Source organism: Etheostoma spectabile, chromosome 16 (genome assembly GCF_008692095.1).
Source record: "Etheostoma spectabile isolate EspeVRDwgs_2016 chromosome 16, UIUC_Espe_1.0, whole genome shotgun sequence".
Lineage (NCBI taxonomy): Eukaryota > Metazoa > Chordata > Actinopteri > Perciformes > Percidae > Etheostoma > Etheostoma spectabile.
The window spans coordinates 1,250,277-1,275,599 of record NC_045748.1 but is presented as its reverse complement, the minus strand read 5'-3'; the positions used below and the strand labels follow the sequence as shown (position 1 = coordinate 1,275,599).

The 25,323-nt window shown below is 39.1% G+C and overlaps 1 protein-coding gene and 1 long non-coding RNA gene across 5 annotated transcripts in view; one reads left to right on the top strand and one right to left on the bottom strand.

The window, feature by feature from the left end:
• Positions 1-5,942, top strand: part of LOC116704256 (uncharacterized) — a 15,756-nt gene extending 9,814 nt beyond the window's left edge. The window contains exons 2-3 of the long non-coding RNA XR_004335633.1: positions 5,089-5,094; positions 5,831-5,942. This is a non-coding gene — a long non-coding RNA (uncharacterized LOC116704256). The remainder of the gene's footprint in view (positions 1-5,088; positions 5,095-5,830) is intronic.
• The window catches only part of whrna (whirlin a), a 300,442-nt gene that overhangs the window by 104,729 nt on the left and 170,390 nt on the right, over positions 1-25,323 (bottom strand). For 3 of the 4 annotated variants that reach the window (XM_032539554.1, XM_032539557.1, XM_032539556.1), the window contains exon 4: positions 23,830-23,832. The exons of the other annotated variant lie outside the window; for it this stretch is intronic. In XM_032539554.1, coding sequence (XP_032395445.1) covers positions 23,830-23,832 — 3 coding nt within the window. The remainder of the gene's footprint in view (positions 1-23,829; positions 23,833-25,323) is intronic. 4 annotated transcript variants of the gene reach the window in all.

Genomic DNA, 25,323 nt, shown 5'->3' with positions numbered 1-25,323 from the left:
AAGGCAATGCATGCAATGGGATTAATGCTTTGATTATGTCCTATTTACCCACTGAACTGTCGTTATTCACCTATGACAGGTAAAATCGGTTTTGCATTCATCACCCCTTTAAAAGGTGCTCTAACCGATGTCACACATTTTTTAGGCTACAAAAAAATTTTGTCACATACAGCAAACCTCTCCTCACATCCACAAGCTGCCTGTCCCCAGAAAACACACTGTAAAAAAAACATCTCACTATCCGCTAGCTGCCGTCCCCAGAACACACTGAAAAAAAACATCTCCTCACTATCAGCTAGCTGCCTGTCCCAGAACACACTGTAAAAAACATCCCACATCCACTAGCTGCCGTTACACAGAACACACTGTAAAAAACATCTCACCATCCACTAGCTGCCTGTTACCAGAAACACTCTAAAAAAAACATCTCTCACTATCCGCTAGCTGCCTGTCCCAGAACACACTGTAAAAAAACATCTCACTACCGTAGCTGCCTGTCCCAGAAACCACTGTTAAAAAACATCTCACTATCCGTAGCTGCCTGTCCCCAGAACACACTGTAAAAAACATCTCACTATCCGCTAGCTGCCTGTCCCCAGAACACACTGTAAAAAAACATCTCACTATCCGCTAGCTGCCTGTCCCCAGAACACACTGTAAAAAACATCTCACTATCCGCTAGCTGCCTGTCCCCAGAACACACTGTAAAAAACATCTCCTCACTATCCGCTAGCTGCCTGTCCCCAAAACACACTGCAAAAAAGATCTCACTATCTGCCAGCTGCCTGTCTCCAGAACAAACTGTAAAAAAACATCTCCTCACTATCTGCTAGCTGCCTGTCCCCAGAACACACTGTAAAAAAACATCTCACTATCGGCTAGCTGCCTATCTCCAGAACACACTGTAAAAAACACGGTCTCTGTAGACAGCCCAGAGTCTACAAACAACTACAAAAACAAACTGTGCCCACCTTCACCACCAAACATGTAAACAGTGTTAAAGCCAAGACAAGAAGGATTTGGGGGTGAGGGTTGAGGGGTTAGTATGCAGAAGGGAGAGGGAGGGGACGGTGGGGCGAGCTAGCCTTCATTTGTTTGACAATACTTTGAACGTCAACAAGAAGTGACCTCAACCAACATCGCTTAAAGCACCTATAAACTGGGCCTACAATTACGTATAGGGCAGCCTAAAAGCTTTATGCATACCTTTTTTATATAGAATTCTAAGCTTTTAAAATAGTCTTACATAACTAGTAAATAGTCAACATAATTTAAATCACGATAGTTTAAATGTGACCTAGCTGACAAAATAAAACCAAGAAGTCTAGGTTTCTTTCACCTGCAAATCACCCAATCAGTGCTGGATCACTGCGAGTACATACTGTTTGGGAACTTCTTACAAAGGCGAAGGTGGCGAGATGTTTCTTCATCACAGTCAGTGATAACGTGCGTCTCTAACTAGCTCTGAAAGTGTCTCTAGTGATTCTTTCTTAAACACGTTTGCAATTAGATCGGCTCTATAATCCAAGACAGGTTTCTTTTCGGAAAGAAATTACACTGTGTCACTATTCTTTGCCTCTCTGCCTTCTTTGATTCTGATGAAGATTAATATGTTCGTGTGATTGGACAATTTAAGACTACAAATAAACCAGTGTGCTTCAGTCCTTCTTTTCCTACAGAAGTTCTCTGTCCTTGAGCTGAGAGGTACGGAGCCCCGCAAGTGACATAGAGGAGAAAAAGGATTAACAAAAAAACATGCACAGGGGACAAACACTTTTGCGAGATCTTGACTTTTAATTGTAAATTTATTTTTTTATTTTTTTCCCTTTTTTTTCTCCCCTCCATGTCACCTTTGGTGCTCCGTAAAGAGGCACCTGATTCAGCAAGATAAACAGCGAAAAGTAAGACAGGGATTTATTAGCTTGGACCGACAACATGGTTTCCATAGGTCTTCGTTAGTGCCCGTCCAGACTACAAAGCAAACCAAAACAAGGACAGCAGCGTGTCCAATGTCTCCGGTTTAGGGGTAGTGTGGACGTGAGGCATAAACGTAGCAAAATTGTGGATGAAGACTGATTCCCATCTGCCTCTCATACCTTCTCTGCTTTCTTTGTCTCTGATGAAGACATATTCATGTTGAAACGGTAGTCTATTTGTACAATTAAAGGCTGCCAATTAACCAGTATGCTAGTCCTTTCTTTTCCCTATGACGTTTTCTATCTCTGAGCTGAGAGGCTCCTGATTTAGCTGCATGCTGCGCAGGGACCCTGTTTCACATCTCATACCTCAACTCTCCTGACATTTCCATTGTCCCTTGGCGGAGGAGGAGAACAGCGGAGAGATTAGATATTGACCGCGTCTACCAACTTATACCTTTGTCTTCTTAAATGGTTATAACTTTTAACAAAATTTGGGTTTGTAGATTGTAGCTTCTTCCATTATTAAAAAAAGGGACAGACAAATGGAGTGTGCCAAAGTCCAGACATATATCTTCAATGTGAGACCTACACTGCAAACTGTTAAACTTTACTTAGATCCATTAGCTTCCATTACTATCTTTGTATTGCTCATTAAAGATTTTAACAAGTAATTTCTTTTCTTTTATTACTTTAGCAGTCTACCTTTTATCATATATGATTTTCTTCCTGTTTAATTTCTCTCCTCTAATTTCCTTCCTCCCCTTCTAACACCTTCTGTCCTCCCTTGTCTTCCCCTTCTCACCTTCTTTTTCTTCCACACGCTCCCTTCTTCCCCAACTGTTCTTCCCTCTAATTATAAGTCTTCTCCTTTGTCCTCTCCCTGCCTGACTCCAGAGCTCCACTGCGGTCATCAATAATCAGGGATTCCCCTCAGCCTTCAGCCACTTCAGTTCCTCTGAGACACCGGAACACTGATCACGTTGCATTCTGTGTTACATCACATCTGAACAAACCAGACCAAGTTAGGGAGGTTTAGTTCATCCTCAAACTGCAGAGTGCAGTAATGAGAGAGAACGCTGATTTTGATTGTGTTCTGGTGTACTGATTTATCTTGAGGTGTTGACGGTATCTTGAAAAGGTCAGCACCTTTTTCAAACTAACAAACACACTTGAGAAAGCAGGTAATTGTAAGAAAGTGTAGTCCTCTGTTTTCAATAACATTTTATTATTATAAGAAGAACTATGAAATACTTATTGCTCATGACTCAGAAACCAATGAAAAGGACCAACCATGTGTCAGCTTTAAGTTTTTAAAAGGTTGAGTTTTTAAAATAAAATCAAAATCTCTGGTAATCTAGTATCCCACAATTCAGCTATAATACTAATACAGGCTATCTATACAAACTACAACTACATATACAAAAGAGAGAGAGAGAGAGAGAGAGAGAGAGAGAGAGAGAGAGAGAGAGGACATCTGCAAGGAAGACCTCCCCTGTACCACCCTTATCAAGATTTATCGCAATGGCTCAATCACGATCCCTGATCATTTTTACAATCACTTCCAGTCAAGGAAAGTTATAGCAGAAAAGAGAAAGAACAGCCGGAGACCCAAGAGAGACCAGCTGTCCCCAGCAGCAGTCATGTGACCTCCTCTACTCACTGCAGTCCCAAACTCTCCACCAGTGGGAAGGTACTGTGAGAGGGACTCTCCATCCTAGAGAGGAATTGTGTGGACTTCAAAGAAAAGACCTTGACCTGCCTTCACAACAACAATGAGAAACAACATCCAGCAGTTGAGCCAAGCAGTATGGTCCTACAGAAGAAAACTGAAATCCACAAGCTGTACCAGGCCATGACAACTAGGCCCTTAGTGATGGAAGATTTCAACCAGTACTCCACCATCCAGGTCACCCAGCTGCTGACTGTGCAGGCTTTATGGGCGGAGGTCCACACCCTAAGAAAAGAGCTCAGCCCATAATGTAACAAAAGACAAACCTCCAAAAGAAAAATTGTATGATAATGAATGTGGTTATGCCAGAAAACAACTAAGAATACTATCTAACTAAAAACAAAGAGAACCTCATGATGGTGAAATACCGGTCCAATGCCATCAGGTACTAAAATACTCATCAATAAGAAGAAAAGAGCTTTACAGAGCTAAAGAACTTAACAAAATAGAAGAAGCCATTGACCAAAACTTGTTCTGGAATTTCTGGACAAAAAATGCAAAATTGGTTGGATCTGGAAAAATCACTTTGATTTTTTTTTATAAGAATATTCATTGCAACAGTGACAGTCAATCTGTAAAAGACCAGTGTTAATGGTATTTCAGAAGGGAGCCAGATCTTAGGGGAAAAAAACAGTTACACATTTTCTGCAAAGTTAGTACTTTAACTGTAGTTTTAAAATAAATTGGTGGTAAGCTGGTATCACGTCTGTTGGTTAAGTCTTCCACCATTGTGTACATCTGGTTTTGCGACTATCTGTGTTGTATGTGATTGGACAAAGTAAATACACGCGCACACGCACACACAGACACAGACACACACACCATATGTGTATGTTTACATGTTTATGTTTCATGTTTACATTGAGAAAAATGTATATTGCAGCATTATTTATATTATTCACAGTGATGGCGGTAACGCGTTACTTTGTAAGTGGTCAGATTAGAGTAATGCGTACTTAGTAACATGTTACTCTAATCTGACCACTTTTTTCAGTAACCAGTAATCTAAACCATTACTATTTCCAAACCAGTAATCAGATTAAAGTTATTTATCCAAGTCACTTTGCGTTACTATTGTTGTCATTTTCCTTAGTAAAAATATTTATTTTTGCTTTCTTCTTGCCTCTGGGGGGAGTGAAGTCACGTATGCAACGAGTCAGTTAGCATGAGGACAGATCATGTGAACCACGCAGGGACACAAACAAACGACAGTGGAGGGAGGAGAGAGATGCACGTTTTCTAGATGGAAATATCGTCACTGTTTTGAGTTTTTGTCAGCTAAAGATGGCAATATTAAGGTCCGTTGTTCACTCTGTGCTGGTGGCGACAAAGTGCTATCTAGTTACAAAAACACTACGCTAAATTTGAAGAAACATTTGGAGTCGCAGCACAACAACAAAAGCTGGACCCACTGGACCAGTAAGTGGGGAAGAGTTGAAGAAGTTGGTCTGGCAGCATGTTGTAGAGGAAACACTGCCCTTAAACCCAGTTGACTCGCTCTCTTTCATGCCATAATAAACAAGATCCCTACTACTGTCAATGCCGAGCTGCCTCACAGAACAGCTTTCTCTTCTGTTTCATAAAACCACTCCTTGCTGCTCTAATGATGTGAATAACAGGGTCATTGTTTGTAAAACATGTTAAAAAGAATTTAATAGTAACATTTATAAACAATTTAAATTATAAATAGTTATGCCATTAGTTTTGCCATTACAGTGTTAACAGTTAAAAATGTCAAGAAAAACTGTTTTTATGTTATTTTATATGAAAACAAACATTTATGTTAGGTGAAGTCAAGAAAGATGTCTTTATTTTATTTTTATATGTATTTCTTCAGGAAATAGTTTTCTGGTTCAACTACGTCATTTTTATGTTTTCAGTAGCTGCTGAATGTAACTAATAAAGAAACCTGTAATCTAACTTTGTTCCTTTTAAAATAAAGTAATCTGTAAAGTAACTAAATTACTTTTTAAAGGTGTAATCAGTAGTCGGATTACTTTTTCAAAGTAACTGGCTAATTATTAATAGTAGGGGTAGTTGTAGTGATATATCTTTTCATATGAACGCAATTAGATCATGTAATATTTAGTTTAAATTTATGTTTAATCCAGTGCTATTTTATTATATAAATTATATATGCTGTTTAAAATAAAATACTGTATGTTCAATGGAGGAAAATAAGTTGTTTTTTACCCAGACATTTCAAAATAATACATTTTAGAGCTATAATTGCAATACCGCAATACCGTTGAACCGTGGTATTTTAGCTGAAGGTTATCATACATTCAGAATCTAATACCGGCCCATGAGATGGGGGGAAATATGACGGAAATGCATATTTTGAAGATGTTTGTGAGACACTATAAAACTGTGATAAAAAAGTTGTTCTTGGTTGGTCTCAAGATTAAAACCCAGTCTGCAAAACCTCATCGTTGATTCAACAGAATTTCTGCACTGTCATTGCAGCGGGGGAATGACTGTAACGGAACTGTAGCGGGGCTTTCTACCTATATACAGTATTGTTGTGACATCACAACTGTACAGAAGCCCTGACGGCTCGTTTAAAGGCCCAGTTTCTGAAAACGAGCTGTGTGCATTTCTGTGTATTGAGCATTTTTATAGTTTCACAGTATGTATAAAGCACCTCAACCTGCTTAATATTCCTTTATCATAATATCACATCTGTATTATCTATGCAGAACATTATTGAGTAATATTTCCTAAACCACCAGTATTACTGTTACTTGGCTGTATATTAGTCTCAGTGTAGTTTCACCTTTATATGTGTACACACAGGGAAATAAGATATTGATAAATGTATTTAGAAAACTTTTTAAAAAACTGGAGCAAGAAGATCTTAATGATGCAACTCTGACAGCAGTGAAGCGCAGTGCAGCTGGACATGCTGAGTGAAATCTGAGCCTGACTGACCGATCCTGCCTGAGCATACTAATTATCCCAAAAATATCAAGACTACAACAAATTATCCCTCCACCTCAAGCTGATGTGTTCAACTGCATTACAGTGGCCTAAAGCTTAGATCAACGTGAAGAGTCAGACCATGTAAAGTATATAAGGCCAGCAAGAACTCTGCTGGGGGTCTTCACGTTTTAACAGAGAATACATGCTGGCAGGAAGATGTTGAAAACAAATCCATCATAGGAGCCAGAGTCTGTTGAGCATAACAGATACTCACAGATGTTTTGATAACATCTGCTCTTAAACGCTGGTAGATAGTTGAAGAAATGTTTGCTGGAACTGCCAAGTATTAAATTACTGATCAGAGTATAGTGACCTTGATAAATTACTCAAAACATCATAAAAGTGCAATATCTTGTATGTCTGTAATGCTGTACCTAGTGAATAAGCCTTTAATGATTTATATTTTTACCATATACTGTATGCACAAAGTATTCAGTAGTCATTAGGAGCCACTGTATATCGCCATGTTCGCTCTAGATTTTAGATTAAAATATTTAAAGATGTTTCCTTCGTCCTCCGGATGTCCCCCCCCCCCCGCCCTTTCATGTCTTCAGTTATCCTATCAAAAAACGCCTATAATGCCTCCAAAAATCATCTTTAAAAAGAAAAGACTGCTTTTCTAGTGGCCAAATATTGGTTCATCTTTAAACCAGTGTGGCAACTGGGCTATCAATTGGTGTGGGTTCATTGTATGTCTACACTCTCTGAGGCAGGCACATGTGCCAAAATAAAAAAATGATGACCAATATCTGGCAGAACTAATAACATTCCCACTAGCCTCAGCTGTACTGTGTTGAGTGCTAATCAGCAAATGTTTGCATGCTAACACGCTAAATTAAGATGGTAAACATACTACTACATACAACTGTAGCACTGATGTGCATGAAAACAACTTCACCGAGCTGCAAACATGGCCGTGGACTATTAGTCTTGTTATAATGTATTAGCATTTTTATAAAAGGGTTTTTATTATTCACTAAATTGAAAACAAATTTAGTGTATGCAATTCATTTTTATGCAAGCCTCTCCCAAAAACGTTTATCATTAAATTTCTGATTATCAAAATAATTGACAAATTAATTACTGCAGAGTGGCTAATTTATCCATTTTTTTATTAATCCTTTCAGCAATAGATAACCTTTCTCAAAGTAAGACCAACATCATGATTAGGAAATCTAAATATAGAAAAATACCTGTCAATGTTGGCATATCTGAAGATATGTAATGCACAATTTTGAGCACATGATTTTGAATGCCTCACAGGAAAGTCAGTGCATTTACACCTCTACATTTTTGTCTGCATATCAGACACAGCATTATGCAAGCAATGTTAAATACTACAGCATTTAGGCTTTGAAATCAAATCATTTTTAACAATTTTAAGACTTGCAGACACCCAGATATACAACTTGTAGTTCATATATTATACTATCCTTTCTCTTTGGATTGTTTATGGAGTAAAAGAAGTCAGATACCCTTTTCCTACTGGCCAAAAAACCCACTTAGAGTTCACCCACTAACATCTGCTGTGGAAAACTTACAATTGGCATTAACTCCCAGGACAAATGATTCTGCTGTAGGCACAGGCATTGCCAAAATGGGCCATAATTTACCAGTAATGAGTACCAGGACTACTGATTTGTGTGCTCATGAGTACTGTTACTTCTTACAGAGTACCTCCACCTCCTGCGGTGAGTGGGTACTACTAGAAGGTAGGTAGGTAAGTAGGTAGGTGTTATTGTGTATCTCAAATAGCAGCTTAAAGGTCCCATGGCATGAAAATGTCACTTTATGAGGTTTTTTTAAACATTAATATGCATTCCCCCAGCCTGCTTATGGTCTCTCAGTGGCTAGAAATGGTGATAGGTGTAAACTGAGCCCTGGGTTTCCTGTTCTGCCTTTGAATAAATGAAAGCTCAGATGGGCCGATCTGGAATCTTGCCCCTTATGAGGTCATAAGGGGTTACCTCTCCTTTCTCTGCTTTGCCCACCCAGAGAATTTAGCTCACCCATTAGAGAAAGACATCATGGCATCAATATTAGGGGACCACTAAGGTCTATATAAAAGAGACTTCAGATACAGTATTAGGGGACCACTAAGGTCTATATAAAAGAGACTTCAGATACAGTATTAGGGGACCACTAAGGTCTATATAAAAGAGACTTCAGATACAGTATTAGGGGACCACTAAGGTCTATATAAAAGAGACTTCAGCTATGGTATTAGGGGACCACTAAGGTCTAGATAAAAGCATCCAAAGAGCACCACGTCATGGGACTTTTAAGGCTGAGAAAACAGATCTGAACATCTCCTTGGTAACATGGATAAGTATTTAATAAACATAATATTGCAACCCTAATCGCTGGGCCACTGAGCCATGGCCCAATACAGGAGGACACCTGTGATCCATCTGCTCCGACAGTCACCTAATTCCGCACTTCAGACCAGAAAGCCGCGGCGTTATATGGCGAGTGCAGCCCAGGCAACGGTTGCGCTTGTGGCTGCGCTCCAAACCACTTTCTATTAATCATCTACACTCCTGCACCACTTATGCATTAAGAAGCCATACTCTTTTAATGTCTGTCTTAATCAGTTGAAAGTTTTCAAACACAAGAAACTTTATACTCAACCTTATCACAGCTGAATATGTCATCCCTGTTAGTAAGTAAGTAAGTAAGTAAACTTTATTTATATAGCACCTCTCACAGACAAGAAGGGTCACAAAGTGCTTTACAGTGCTTTGTTAGAGCTTACAGAGTCATGATCTGGCTGGTTGTAATTCTAGTTCAAGTTAATACTTGCACACCACAGTCAATTGTAATCAAATACAACTATAATAACAGTAATAATAATAACAATAATAATAATAATAATGTAATTTCCCACAAAATAATGGCTAGTGAAAATGCTGCTTCACTAACTTATTATATATTTTACCAAGACGCGCGTATACATCTAAATATATCCAAGACACATGCGACGATCATGTCAAGCACCTGTTGAATTAGAGTACCGATTCAGGCACTGGGCCCAGGTGTTTATCGGCTCCGGCTCAGACAGCGGCAGTGGAGGAAACAGGACACCCTAGTGGATGCACTCATTTTTAAAGCGTGCCGTGGAGGGACTGAGAGAGTGATGTGAATGCCGAGCGACAGGTCTGAGCAGAGGTCAGCGTTGGCCCGACAACTCAAACTCATATTAAAGGTCAAATGACTAAAGAAAGTCTGGATTTTAGCTAATTTTAAAAGTATTGCTTAAACCTTACAGGACCCTCTACCAACTTCTTAACAAGCATTTTAGCAGTGTAGACATCATCTAATAAAATCCCAAGCGTGTATGCTGGTTGCCTACTTTTTAGATTAAGCTGTGGTAAAGACAGAACATGATCTTAATTTCTGTGGGTTGTTTTTCTATTCCTGGCTACTGAAACTGTACACCTTATAAAAACAAAACTTGTGGTTTATTCGGTGGAGAAGTAGATATACAAAAACATGTATGCAAACAGAACAACAAGGACACAGAAGCAGTAGAACTGACAATTTAGGGATAAGAAAAGGACTGTTTATGTTAGATCTACTGTTAAGAATAAATGGCACATGATCTGTGGGCTGCTTGCTGGCGGAGCCTGAAGCTCTAGATGTTTTACTGAACTAAACTGTCTCTTACTTGTTTACCTGCCAAATTGCCTATTTGTTCCAGTGAAATCTGTTTATTCTTTTCTGTTCTATATAGTAGTTTAAACAAAAGGCGAGTCTGTAGGACAAAGATCCCTTACAATCTGCTGAACAGTGAGCTCAAGGCTGCAGAAAGCTCAGTTCTGACAAACTACTGGAGTAAAAATATGAAAGTGAGAGTCACAACATAGACTGTAAAAATAACAGTGAAGGGATAGTGATTTTTAACACCAATGTGGGTTAATCATGACCAGTCAGTTTCATCTCATTCAGGAGGTGAGCTGTGTGGAAAACATGTGTTGAGGTTCATTTAGGCCATGAAAATCAATTTGGAGTCCCACATTGGTGCACTACTTCCTGTGACAGTACTGTTTTTGTGTGTTTTTTGTCTGTGCTCTTCTGACTAGTTAGAAGTAGGCATATTTGAGTTTTGTTTCCAAAGAGACACTCATGCATATTTTAAATACCGTAAATGTTTCCTCCAAGTTGACCATAAAGACACGTGTTACCTAGAGCTGGGCAATATACCGATATTATATTGATATCGTGATTTGACATTAGATTTTGAATATCGTAATATGGCATAAGTGTTGTCTTTTCCTGGTTTTAAATGCTGCATTTCAGTAAAGTGATGTCACATTCTGAACTTACCAGACTGTTATTTGCCTTTACCCACTTAGTCATTATGGCCTAATACTGATGATTATTTCTCAAAAATCTCATTTTGTAAATATTTTCTGAAAGGACCAATAGTCAACACTACAATATCGTCGCCCAGCCCTAGTGTTACCACAGAGCACTGCCCAAAAATAGCAACAACAAAAAAAACATCCAGAGGAGAGATATTGAAGAAAGTGAGCATTTGTTCTATCCGTGGTATGGGTTATTGCCATGTGAGACATGGCAAACATAATCAGAGCACAGCTACCGACAGTCACTTTCGCAGAAAATATGCAGTCTGCATTTATAAAATGAACCTTGTCAACATCCACGGAGCTTTTTCATTTTGTCTGTTCCATTTGTATGACAGGGCAGTTGCTGTGACTTTGTAGTCTGTGCCAACAGATATGATACAATTACCATTTGGCTCAGTGGGGCAATTGATAATGTGAAGAGAGCCCTGCAGGAACCACATCACAGAGAAACAGATGGGCTGTATTCATACTCGCTCCCTTAGCCCGACTCCTAATGTAACAGAACATCTGAGGGTGTATTCATATCACTCAGAGCTTGTGTGTGTGTGTGTGTGTGTGTGTGCAGTTGACAGAATATTAAAAAAAAAAAACATTTTGGAAAAAAATCTTGCATATTCCGTATTTCTTATCAACAAAACAATTAAAGCTTTCATATTCCTTGTGTTTATAAAATGTTCACGGTCAATGTTTGTCTTTATTTCCCCTTTATCTGCTTCTGGAAACTACCAGTGCCCTTAAAGGTTGACAATACTGTAGGTGTTCAACCCTCCCTATGATTTAGGCCGGGGTTTAAGAAAGACAATGTTTAAAGTTAAAACAGCACTGAATTAACCTGACACGGCAAGCAGTCATTGAGACTGTTTGGAAAAGGGCAGACACTTTCAAAAAATACATCACATCCCCCATTGTTGTTTTAAACCCACAGTCACCTAAACCACGCCCATGATTGCCACTGATTAGTTTAGTTTGCTGCTTTTCAGTCACAAACAAATTACTTACTTTACCAAGTCTATATCCACGACCTTCCAAATTCCGGGATTGCTCCGTTGCCAACGGAAATTCCTTCGAATTTCACGCTTTTCAAAACCTTATGCTTTCTTTGTGTTGGAATTTTAAACTCAATTTCTGAGGACTATGTTTAACTGCACCTCAGATCTCTGCAGGGTAAATCCAGACAGCTGGCTAAACTATTTGTCCAATCTTAGTTTCTGAACTTACACGTTCAACCCCAAGGCTGTTTTGCAGCGGCACCATGGCTCTGTCTGGGACGTGGCGCCGCCCATGACGATTGCTAAGCTTAATAAGGCTAACTAGATGGATTTCCGTGATATCCCAATTGTAACATTTACCCCGAATAAAAAGCCGGATGCTAGTTGTTTTTTTTGTCCAGTGGGAAAGGGGCTTTAGAGCTAAAAACTACTGTTTAATGACCTAGCAATGCAGAGTGTTAACTGATGACCATCAAGCATAGAGTGTGAACAGTGTGAAGTGGTAACCCAGGCTACATTCGGCAATTTGTCTTTTTCCTTTTTTAGTAGTGCTTTCAGTTTTTGTTTCTTTATTTGTAAAGTTTAAGAACAATAAAACATCAGTAAACAAAATCCCACTACAAAGATCTGCCTCGCTAGGTTAAATAAAAGCTTTTTTTGCTTAGAACAATTAAGAGTAAAACAAAACTATAATAAAAAAGCATCAAACCGCCAAAGTGAGAAGAGAAAAAAAAAGAAAAGCGGAGAGTGGGTGAACAGGCATGGCTTTTCTGTGAAAAGCAGCAGTTGTTATTTACTCCTCAGTGTTCCCTGGCGACTTGGGGAAATGAGGAAGCCCAGGTGCCTGTCAACAAGCCAGACTTTGATCAATGGGCCTCTGGGTAGCGATCACACTTTTCAGTTGACTGTGTGGTCTGCAGTCCGTGCATTTTTTATTTGAATCTCATGTTTATTAAATCCGGAAACAACGCACTGCCTTCACTTTTCTCCCAGCACAGCAGGCTTTTTCTACTAGTGTGGGCACAGTCGCCCATCTATAATAAGTAGAAACAAATGGCTTGCTTCGCCTTTAAAGTGCTTTCCAGCTGTGCAGTCTCTAATGCGGAGCCTATTTCCACTTCACACAGCAGACACAGGGACAGAAATTCTATTGTTAGTGTACCTGCAGCCTTGGTGTACTTCTAATATTTGATTTAGGTACTGTGAGGATGTTTTTATAGTATTGTATAGAGTATTAGTTTATGAGTTGTTTAATCAACAAGGTCAAGCAGATGCCTGTAGTGTGGTTCGACATTGTTTTAAGCTGATGTCAGCTAGTTGCTTGTAGCTGTCCTTAGCAGTGTTGCTCTCTTTATTCATTACCAAGCTGCCAGGTTACTGCCAGGTTTATTTTTAGCTACAGTATAACAGCTTACTGTATGTAGCATGGGTTTTATTATGGGCTTTGCTTTATATTCCCTGCCTTTTAACTATTAAACACTCATGACAAGTGCATAACACACATACTTGTATTTATTCATGTTCTCTTCTATGTGCTAGTCTCTTCTTCTGTACAGTATGTACCGGGTCTCAAAGCATGATAAAAAATATGTTGAAACCCTGCATGATGCCTGCTTGTTTATTGCGTTTACATTATTTTTGTTTCATTTCACAATGAAACAACCGATTTTAGAAAAATCTGTACAGTAAAGGATGACAAATTGTATAAGCTTTCACAGGAATGTAATGATTACAGTATACACAACAAAGCAAAGCTTACACAAAAATGAATGGGATTTGAAAAGTTTTTCACCTCAGAAGTCCAAACACCAAATCTTTTATTTTTGCTTGAGAAACCTCAAAGACTAATGTCTAACTAATAAAATTACCATTTTAGCCGCATGTATTTTAGCCCTTAATTAAACCGACATAAAAAATAATCAGTAATGGAATGAAAGCCTTAAACGCCCTGGGTAGCACTTAATCTCTCTATGTTTTAATTGATGCCGTTTTTATGGATTGGGAAGTTTCTGTCTATGTCTGTTAACAGCAGCAGCACAGAGTTGAGTTCCCTTCAAGGGACAATAAATCCTTTCTCCTCGACTACTTTGGCTACATTCCTTCAGTCTAAGTTGTGCTTATCAGCAGCTATTTGGCCTGGTTTTCTAACAAATCATGTTATAAATACTTCCACCTAGCCACCACGCAAGGTAACAGGTACACCACTCCAAATAATTGATCATTTTGCTTTGTATCTTCTGGATGTTTATAAAGCAACTGTTGCTAAGTGGCCGAAAAAAATCAGTTATTGCAGATTTAACGATAAGCATCAGAGACATTTTTCAAATCTCAAAAAAGTAAGTGTCCAAACAAGAGTAGCACAAAGCGCAAAAGGCTTTCCAGACAACTGATGGATAAAAATATAAATTTTGAATCCAGTCGTACATGGCAGAGGATGGGAAAATATATTACCTTTTGCATTCTAGTTGTTCAAAATCATGGTTTTTTATCCCTGTAATTTTAGATTGGATTACCGACTACTTCTTTTGGTGGGAGCTCAGAGATGCAGCTCTGGTAAATGTCTTCATTAAAAAGAGTATGTGGAGGCCTCAGTCCTCACCTGAAATGACCTGGGGAAGCGTCATGGCGCAGACACTCAATGCCATTTATGGAGAAATGCTCTTTTAAAGATTACTTTAATGGTATTTCTGCTTTATTAGACCGCTCACAGTGAAAACAGGCGGAAAAGAAGGACAAGAGGAAATGTATCAAAGCAACAAAAGAATCCAGGTCAATTTCAATCCTATAATGGCAGAGCCACGACAATAGCTCAGGAATTGCTATTTTAGATTGTATTTTATAACCTTTTTTTTTCTTTTATGAACTGGAAGTAAAGTGAATCAAAGTGAATTTTGTCAGGACCCTTTTTTAGTGGCTTAACATGCTGGCTGTGTTTGGACATGATTTTTGACTCAGTAATAGAGAAGTGAACAACTCTCCTAAACATCAAAGGCTGTTCAGAATAAAATATGATCAAAGGGGATTCTTCAGTTCTTTTCATTAGCTGAAAGAGTCGATTTGTTTTGAATGCCTAAGTGATAATTATCCATGTTTGTATTAATTTTGTTGTTTAAAACTGCTGCAACGGTTAGTCATTATATCTACATTACTGATGGTTATCAAAAATCTCTTGTGTAAATATTTTGTGAAAGCACAAAGTGTCAAAACCACAATATCGTTGCGGTATCGATATCGAGACCAGACCTGGGCACTGTACGGCTCGCGGGACACATCTGGCCCTTTCGGCATTTGTACTATGTCTGTTTCACTTTTTTCAAATTGATATTGAGCAGAATTGAGTTAAGCCTATTGGTCCGGCCCTCTCCACAACAGTCCCTGTTTGTCATGTGGACCTTTGGGAAAATGAATTGCACACCCCTGATCCAAACAATCACAAATGTGGAAATCTTAAAAATGTCTCAATAATACCAACCACAAATTCTGAGGGGAATCTGTCAGACTCTCGAGCAAAGGTCTGAACCATTTTGTTAACCATTCACGTGGTATGGACGGGCAGCGAGGTTTTCGGGCGCCATCAATGACGTCACTGGTCTATAACCTCGATACGAGCTTCACAGAAAACTTTCTGGATTTCTTTAAATACTCTGAAGACTCAGCACAGCACGGAACATCGCTTATCGATGACGTGGAGATTTTTAAATCACACAAACACTGAATTTATACTTAGTCCGCAAGTCTCAGCTAATGTCTCCTGTAGTCAGGTGTTTATCAATCTGCGATGCAACAGAGCAGCAAACGGGTCAAGCTGTCAAGCTTGCCGTCCGTCATCCTATCTCCGTGGTCAAACCAGCTGCCGCTAAAGTTGGAGACAGACGCCGGCAGCGTGAAGTCTCGGTGACCAGAGCAGACGGAGTAACTATGTCTGATCATTCTAATGAAATGAGCTGGTTTGACCACTAGACCACAACACAGGACCCTCTTCCTGTATTTACTTTCTTGCTCCCACCCCAGACATATCCGACCAATAAGAGGAGTGGACGTTCTTGCCTGATTTGTAATGACGCAATTTGGTACGTTTGGATTTTTCCAGGTGTGAAACCAAACCGAGGGCAAATCGCTCCAAGTTTAATAACTCACCAACTGATTCAGACCACAGCAAAACAAACTACAGGTGTGAAAACGCCCTAAAACACTTAAAAAGCATTACGTTGGAATAATGCTTCTTTATTTTCTAGATGGCTAACACTATGTATTACGGTTAGAGAGAAACACACACACACGCACCTGCCAAGTGCCTTTTTTGTCCTGATTTGTTTTGTGCTTTTTCAGCAGTATTGCTTTATCATCAGAGAGGATAGAAAATCACCTCTGTGCAAATTGAAAACACTTGGCCTTAATCCATCTATGTATTTGACACTCTCTTTATTCAGTTAGATACGGTCCATGTGTATACACTAGCTTTGTCCTAATTCCCGGGCTGCTGCCTTCGGAGACTGCATTCGTAGACCGATTGAGTCCAACCAAGGCTGTCCCATTTCATTTAATTTCATTTAGAAGGCTACTTCAAATGCAGTCCACAAATGCGGCCTCCTTTTACAGAACTTGGAGGACCCAACTTTTGTATCCTTTGCAGCCCCAGGATTACATTTTTTGTCTACTGTTTCATTATTAAACTCACTTCTGAGAAGGTTTTAGGCAGGAAATTAACTATATATGTTATGAAAATGTATGGCAAACTAAAAATAAAATTCAAATTTGCTTGAGAGTATACAAGCTTTATAAACTGCCTGAACTGGGACATAGCTTATATGTTTTATATATAATTTATGTGTGTGTTTGAAAAAAAGTAAGTGAGGCTGAACACATTTATTTTAATTTTAAACTTCAATTATGTGTTTACCAAACACTTGGTGAACTTACAACGTATTATTACAACATTTAAAATGTGTCCAGTTGCTTCTCTTGTTACCTTCATATGTTGACATCACAGTAGGCATGACCTTTTCCTCTTGGCTTTAATTAAATTTAACCCAACCCGGCAGATGTCAACAGAAGGGCAGAAGTGACCTTCTACTGCATTAGATTTCAGTGAGAAGGCTGAGGTGGTTTGTAAGGTTTGTAAGAAGCTTCATGTCAAAAGAGGAGGCGGCAGGAAAGCAAGGCTATGCGGTAACATTTACACAGCCAAGCTTTCATTTTCTCCAAAACTGAAGGGTGAGGATATCTTGGTGCTGTGATGATTGTAAAGCCCTGGGAGTGATTTAAGCCATCCATCATAGTCATTCTAGCTAGATGAAAACCAGCATACACAGACAGACAGGGAGGGTAGTCCGCTGTCGTGTAAGGACAGCTGAAGCGTGAGCGCCGGCTTTGTGGACGTTGATGAGGAAGACTATCAGATGTCTATGATGCACAATGTTTGTGATTTATCACACAAAAGGGCATTGAAATTCAGAGTCAGCTGCATGGCTCTTTTTGTGATTTAAAAAAGAAAAAGGAAAGTTAGAATAGAAAAAGTGCCTTGTACTAAAGTTAAATACTGTAGATCCCATGTATTGTCTCACTGGTAATTATGACGTCAAAGTGCCAACAAAGAGGAATCAGGTTAAAATGATAACAGGGACGGTACACTCCTACTGACAAGAGGGGGTGGAGCTTTACAAGTGGGCCTCTTCCCCAGTTGCTGAATGGTAAAATTAGTTATATTGTTCATAAACACAGTATAGAAATTAGTGTTTTTTTTCTATGGCGGATGTTCATGCTAACATCCAGAGAGCAGTGCTGCCGACGGATAATGCTTTTTTTGCATCTGATAATATATAAAAATTTAAACACATGAGACAAACATTTCAAAGCTTAAATGAACATTGATTTAACACTGTTATTGTCTGTATTACGCTTACTTATAGCACTAACAATTCTACAGCAGCCACACCACATGGCTGTCTGTAGACATTCATTGTTAATCGGCCCTGTGAGAGCAGGCATCAGCTGATGCCGATTATTAAAAAAGCCCATTAATGGGGCTGACAGATTAATCAGCCTATCACAAATATAAATTTAAAAAAGTATGCATGCTTCATGATAAAAGATTGGAACACTAGTTTAGTTTGTCACTTTATGCCCTGTGTAATAATTCCTATAATACTCATATATTGTAATATAATGTAATTGATTGTGTTTTTGCCTGCCTCTTGGCCAGGACTCCCTTGAAAAAGAGGTTTTTAACCTCAACGGGACTTTCCTGGTTAAATAAAGGTTAAATACATAGGGGTACATTTTAGTAACTTAAATTTTAACTTTAATTATTTTTCATGTAGTAACTTATGATTTTGCTTTGCTGTACTCTGTTTTGTAGCAATTCAACAGTGTGCTTATGAGATTTTTCTCATATGACATCAGTATTATATTATAGTGACTGTCAGTCCACAGGACAGAGATTTGTATGCCAGTCACAGGTGCGGCTGCAGCCGAGGCTAAAGAGAGTGGGCAGAATATTCATACAACACCCACATTAGGCTCACCCCCCCCCAGCTCCGCAAATCCATAAGACACACAGTACTCTGCCAAACGGCAACGTCTACAGTATATCATATCAGTACCACGGACAGCGCCGGCAGGCCACAGGCCTGCATCAACAAACCAGATTTTAAAGTGTTAAATTAGCAACCAAAAACAGCAACTTCAGCATCAATTACTTGACTACAGTGTTAATAACAGCAGCAGTGTTGTCTTATCCCCGTTAAAATTAGCGGAACTCTTTGCAGTCACGAACCCAACAGCGTGTGTTTCTCCATGATGCCCGGTTCAAATCCAAACAATGAATTATTCAGTTACCTCTAAAGATAAGTTAAGGTTAAGCTTTAGATGTCCTTCCTTCTGTTTTATACTAAAAACGTAAGAGGAACACAGAAAGGCAAACAGAAACAGAAAGGCAAAATGAAGGGGTCATATGACCCCTTCAAGTACCAGTCAGACAACATTGAAATGCCACAAGAATAGAGAAGTACAGGAACATGCAGATACACAGTTGACAATCATAATATACTCACTTTCATCATTACATCAATAAAAACATAAAAACAAGCCCACTTTAACACACACCAACGAAGCTAACTGAGGGTAATACCAACAGCACCTGTGTGCATGCCTCTACATAATTTGTTGTTTCACAAACGTTGCGTTGCATAACAATTAGATGTCTAACTGTATAGGGCCAAGCTTTGGAATGACACTGGAGAGAACGGATTTTGGACCCACAGATGGGTGCCTATAACTTTTAATTGTTATGTTTTAAATTAATAATTGTTTAGTCTCTAAAATGTCATACCAGAGTAAAAAAGATTCAAAACCCCAAAATATTGCAATCCAATATATATGAGAAAATAAGGAATCCTCATATTTGAGAAGTTGAAACAAGTGAGCGTTTGGATTTTTTTGGTGAATGAACGTGTTAAATGATTAACTGATTATAAATATTGTTAGTGATTCATTTTATTTCAGTCGACTAATTGATTCATTGACTAATTGTTTCAACAGTTTTCAGCTTCTCATCAAGTTAATGTTTTTTTATGATTTCCAAATGACACATGGTACCAAGTTTTTTTCATGGTACCAGTTTTTTATAGATTGTGTCCGGACATCCAAGCGCCTGATGAGTACTACACCTTATTCTAAATGTCCTTACTTGCTGTGCTAATAACTCTCAATAAAGGTCTAAAATTATAAATTTTTAGTAAGAGGATATGTGTATTCACAAGATATGAAACCTACTTGTGACACTTATTCATCACTCAAGACTAAACTCTTCAAGGCTTTTTGCCAGAAAGGGTCTGTTTAGACATTTTCCTTAACTTAACCAAGGAAACGGCCTGAATCTAAGAAGATTTCTGTCAGAAAGCCCTGCGCCCTGAAGGTTAACTTCTCCCGTGTGTAAAATCTTGTGAGTCTGCAGGCTCGACCAGGCTTTGGTGTTGCAGCATTAGGCTGACATTGAGGAAGTTGTTGGCATGACCAGGCAGGGATCCTTCTGTACACACAGTTTAAGATGCTCAAACACTAATCAATCACCGTTACACAAAACGTGACGTTTTTTTTAGGAGAGCAGTGCTCTTATCTGAGAGCAGTGCAGCTTGTTTCCCTGCTGAGAGCTGAACCCTTGTCTCTGGAGACAGCGAGAGGCTCATCATCCAAATATTCAATATGCAAACTCTGAAAGCAAGGCATGAATAAATTAACAATAACATCATTTTAATGAAAATCTAAAAGGGTAGTTTTTATTTTACAACACAGCTGGGTAAGCAGTTGTCTTGATCTCCACATTCCCCATTAACTGTTTCACTAACAAGGCAACCTGCTTTCAAGACTAAAACATCTTTACACGCCGTTACATCTTCTTATTACGTTATATTAAAGACATATTACAAATAAGCTATGCAGATCCAGTTTTTCCAATTCTGTATCATTTACATATAAAAACTACAAAAAAAACACTAATCATCACAAGCGCACCAGACACATATCCACTGATAAGGTCAAAGTCGGAATAAATTGATAGGCTGCCAACAACAAAGTTACAGAGTCTTTAAAAACTTCAGTTTGTGTGCAAATTACAGAGAAAAATGAATTCTTCCTTATGTTCTAGGTAGACACGCATATGGCTATTCTATCTAAATCTTACGTGAATCTAAGGTGTATCACCTCAGTGTTCCATTTCAATTCACTTCAATTTTATTTATATAGCGCTAAATCACAACAACAGTTATCTCATTATGTTTTTCATAAAAGAGCAGGTCTAGACCGTACTCTGTGATGTTATTTACAGAAATCTAACAATTCCCACCCAAGCAAGCACTAGGCGACAGAGGCAAGGAAAAACTTCCTTTTAAAAGAAAACACATCCTGTAAGTGCATTATTGTTTTCATTTTGGTTGAGATGCCACAAAGGTATTGCGCAAAACCAGAATAAGTGATTAAGTCAAGATAGTCCAGTTATCTGGGATGAATTTAGACTTGACTTGTCTGCACAAAAGCAGAGGCCCCTAAATTACCATGGAGATTTCTTCTCTAGAGCTAGCCTGCTCCTGACCAGGCTAACCGTAGAAGTTAGGATTTATTAATCCAGGGGCCGTTTCTGTTCACTCAGCACTGGTTTTATTGTTATCAGCCTGCATTCAAATACAGCAGGTACATGTTGCTGGTCATGTTGCTGTATGAAAACTGCTTGTTGTTAGAAGTTTGCTGAATATATTATGGCAGTTGTTGAGATAATTAAAAAAAGGCTGATACAGTTGTATATGTGTTTTAAATGAAGTCAGTGAAGCAGGACAATATATAAAGTGCTATAGACGTGTTAGTTGTTCTGACAATGGCAGACTGGTCAGGGACAAATACACCTTTAATTATTTATTTGATTTATTTATTTTTGTATTCTTTAACAAAGGACCATGTATGTTCTTCTTCCATGTGCATTTAATTTGACATTCTTAGCACACAATGTGTGTTCTCTCCAGTGAACTGCAATTATGGAGGATTGTACACTTATTATAGGTTTTTATAATTGTACAATCCTCCTTAATGATAGTCTTAGTTCACTTGCCCAGTAACTACATAGTTGTGGCTACTGTACATACTATGCATTCATGAAACAACAGGAAGAGGACACCTCAATGGTTCTTGACCTTATATTTTGCTGGGGGGAAATAACTGATGAATACACTGTGTTACAGTCATGTTTACAGTGTGGATTATATTTATCACTCAATCATCTTTATAGTTTTTAATTTCTTCAGTGTCTTTTCTATGTCCACATATAGGTATACAAGGAAGCAAAGCGTATAAAGAAAGAAACCTCGGCCTCTGCGTGGCAGAAGCAGACTGACTGAATGATATATCTAAAAATATACATTTACAAACTACTGCCCTTAACTGAAACCATTCAAGGAGTTAGTCTGATTATTTCCACTAATAAACTGTTGTACACTTTGGCTGAAAAGCGAGCAGTGGAAGGTAATGTTACTTAGGTAAATTATATTTTAGCCCATAGGAGAGAAACGGGAGGCGGAGTGAGTGAGAGAGAGAGAGAGATATGTATGCATCATAGGCCTATTCAAGCATTGTGGATTAGTGGTTGTAAATGATCTTTATGGAATTTCCTGAGTAACGTTAGGCTGTCTTCTGCTCACTTTTAAGGCAAAGAGTACAATAACTGTTTCAGTTTAGAACAGTGGTCAGTTAATGTATATTTTTAGGCTACTTCCGCATTCAGTTTGATCGTCTGCCACGCTTTCTCTCGCAATTTCATTACAGCGGCCGTGTTTCTTTTTTTAAAATAATGTGTTTCACATTATCATACTTTCATAATAAGTTGCTACTAACACTCTCTAAAATGTGCACAAAGAGTATTCTCCACTTTAGCATCAATAAAACTGTGATTGACATCACGGCCTATTAAGGAAAGCCGTGAACGCACATCTATCCAAATTACTTAAACCCAGATCGAGCTAGTCGCTCCTCCTCAGCCTGGCTTGGCCTATGTGAAACGCACAAAGCCAGGATGCACGGATAAACTAGGTCAAGCCTCGTTTTATCCGTGACTCTGGATTTATAAATTCGACTTTGGTGCAATACCCCCCAGATGTCCTTGTGAATGCCAGTAATGCTTTTCCAGCCACAAAGATACTGAAAAAAATAACATTTGGTGTTCATGCGCTGTATTTATATAGCGCTTTTCTAGTCTTAACGACTACTCAAAGCGCTTTTACATCATACAGGAAACATTCACCATTCACACACATTCATACACTGTGGCCGAGGCTGCCGTACATGGTGCCACCTGCTCATCAGATAAACACTCACACACATTCACACTCCGATGCGCAACTCGGGGTTCAGTGTCATGCCCAAGGACACTTCGACATGGGACTACAGGGCCAGGGATTGAACCACCAACCTTCCAATTGGCAGGCAACCACGCTACCACTGAGCCACAGCCGCCCCCATGCTTTGTTCATGCTTTGATTTAATCAGGGCCTTTTGATACCAACTCCAAATCTTCATACAGACAGAGAGAAAGAGAGAGAGAACGAGAGAGAGAGGCAGCAGACGAAGGAGGGTGAAGCAGCGGCTGGAGGGCTGCGAGGCTCGGGATATTGGTAGTACTCCCGTGGGTGCTGTGCCCCTATATGCCCAAATAATATGTTGTCAGGAGTGGGACCTGTTGCTGCCAGATATCTGTGGTCTGGATGTGTCCAGTGATACACCCCGGATACAACGCTGTGTTACCACATCAGAGGAATTCCCCCTCTAATTAACAGGGCTGTGATAGAGACATGAGAAAAAAAAAGACTATGGATCATTGTTGTTATTAAAAATCTTTCAGATAACACAAAACCATGGATGTATTATCTAGCCTATTGACAGCACAAAACCCTGAGCAGCTGCAGTCTCTCTCTCTCCTCACCCATATACTCTGGCTCAAAAGATACGGGCGGCCATCCAACTATAACAACCTCCACATTGTCAAAATCGTTTAAATATTGAGTCATGACATTGAAAATCTTTAACATAACACAATCCTATCATTTTTGTAGCCTACTCCAAAACCACTCCTAGATCGGCTTTAACCCAACTCACGCTACTCAACATCGCTGTCTTCAGACAAGAAGTCACCTCGTGAGATCGATGTTGTTGTCAGACACTTTTAATTAAAATCTCAGCCTGTCAGTGGCAAATAAAAAAAATCCCTTTTAGTGGTCAAAAAAGTGCAGAATTGCCCCAATAGGTTACACTGCAGCTCAGTTCTTGCCAGTCTGTCATTGCGACCTTGCTTAATGCTGGACCAACTTCAAAAAATTTTGGTCACATCAGTCTACAAATGCATGAGGAAATGTGGTTCAGGTTGAAAAAACCTAAATTACCCTGTCAGGTAAATGTAACTCTAATGTTTCCCTCTGAAGGACACAGTTACTTAGTAGCATACAGTTGGTTTGCATATTTTTGAGCCCTTTGGGGGCTTTCTGTAAGTTATTTTGGGGTGCAATGAGTTACAATATTAACATAATATTAGTCATATCTTCACATAAGTCTAGAGCTGCCCTTTTACCTTCGGCCCCACGCAGTTTCCTACCTTGCCTAATGGTAAAGTCTGCTCTGGGTGGTTTTTATCCCGCCAACGAGTATTTCTGTGTGTATTTCACTGGTGTTACTGATGGTAACTGGCAATGACTTGGGTATGTGATGCAACTATTTCATGGCAGGAGTATTGCTCAAGACTTAAGGAAGCGCTGTGTTGGTGTGAAATAGTTTGGATGAGCTTTTGGGAAGGAGCTGCAAGCAGTAATACCGGAAGCCAAGCAATCGGCCCGTTCCACACAGGCACGCTTTCAACAGGCACTGCACTAGTCTTCTAATGTTTACAGCCCATATTTTCATGATCTTGCCTTGGGCACTACCAATGCCAAGAACACAAGTGGCCGTGCTGCTAATGTCAACAGGGAGGGTGGTATTGAATAATTTGCTCTTAGGGAGATTGGATGTATTCTGCCGGATGACCTGCTCAGCTTAGAGTTTTAAATACCATGACCCTAGGTTTAGTATTTGTGTGCCTCAACCATTTTCTGGCCACCTGAGTCAGCATGTGCGCATACACGCACTGCAAACTCTGCCTGAATGTGTAAGATTTTTATGACTGACTAAAGCAAGGTGTCTACTGGAGCATAACTCAAAACCAACGGAAACGGCTGTAACACATTGCAAAAAGCACAAAAATGTGCTTTATTTAGATCTATGTTTCTTACACTGAACCCTGGACCCAAGAACAAATGTGTTTGTTTGAACTGGAAGCTCTACTGCTTTGTATTGATTCCAATATGTCCAAATGACAAAATCCCATTTCAAATACTAAGCTGCCAGCCACCAAAACATAGAAAATGGAAAAGTGGGGCACAAAAAAGAAAAGCTTGTTTTTCCAAAACACATTCCTCAAAATGCACACCACAGCAAAGCACAAGAGGCAGCGTTACGTATAATGGGGCTTGAAAGTTTGGGCACCCCAGGCAAATATTTGTATTAATGTGCATAAAGAAGCCAAGAAAAGATTGAAAAATCTCCAAAAGGCATCAAATGATAGATTAGACATTGTATAATATGTCACAAAAAGATAGATTTTATTTTCATCATTTACACTTTCAAAACAAGAGAAAACTAAAAAATGGCGTCTGCAAAAGTTTGGGCACCCTGCAGATTTAATACCTTGTACCCCCCCTTTGGCAAGTATCACAGCTTGAAACGCTTCTTGTAGCGAGCAAAGAGTCTTTCAGTTCTTGTTTGAGGTA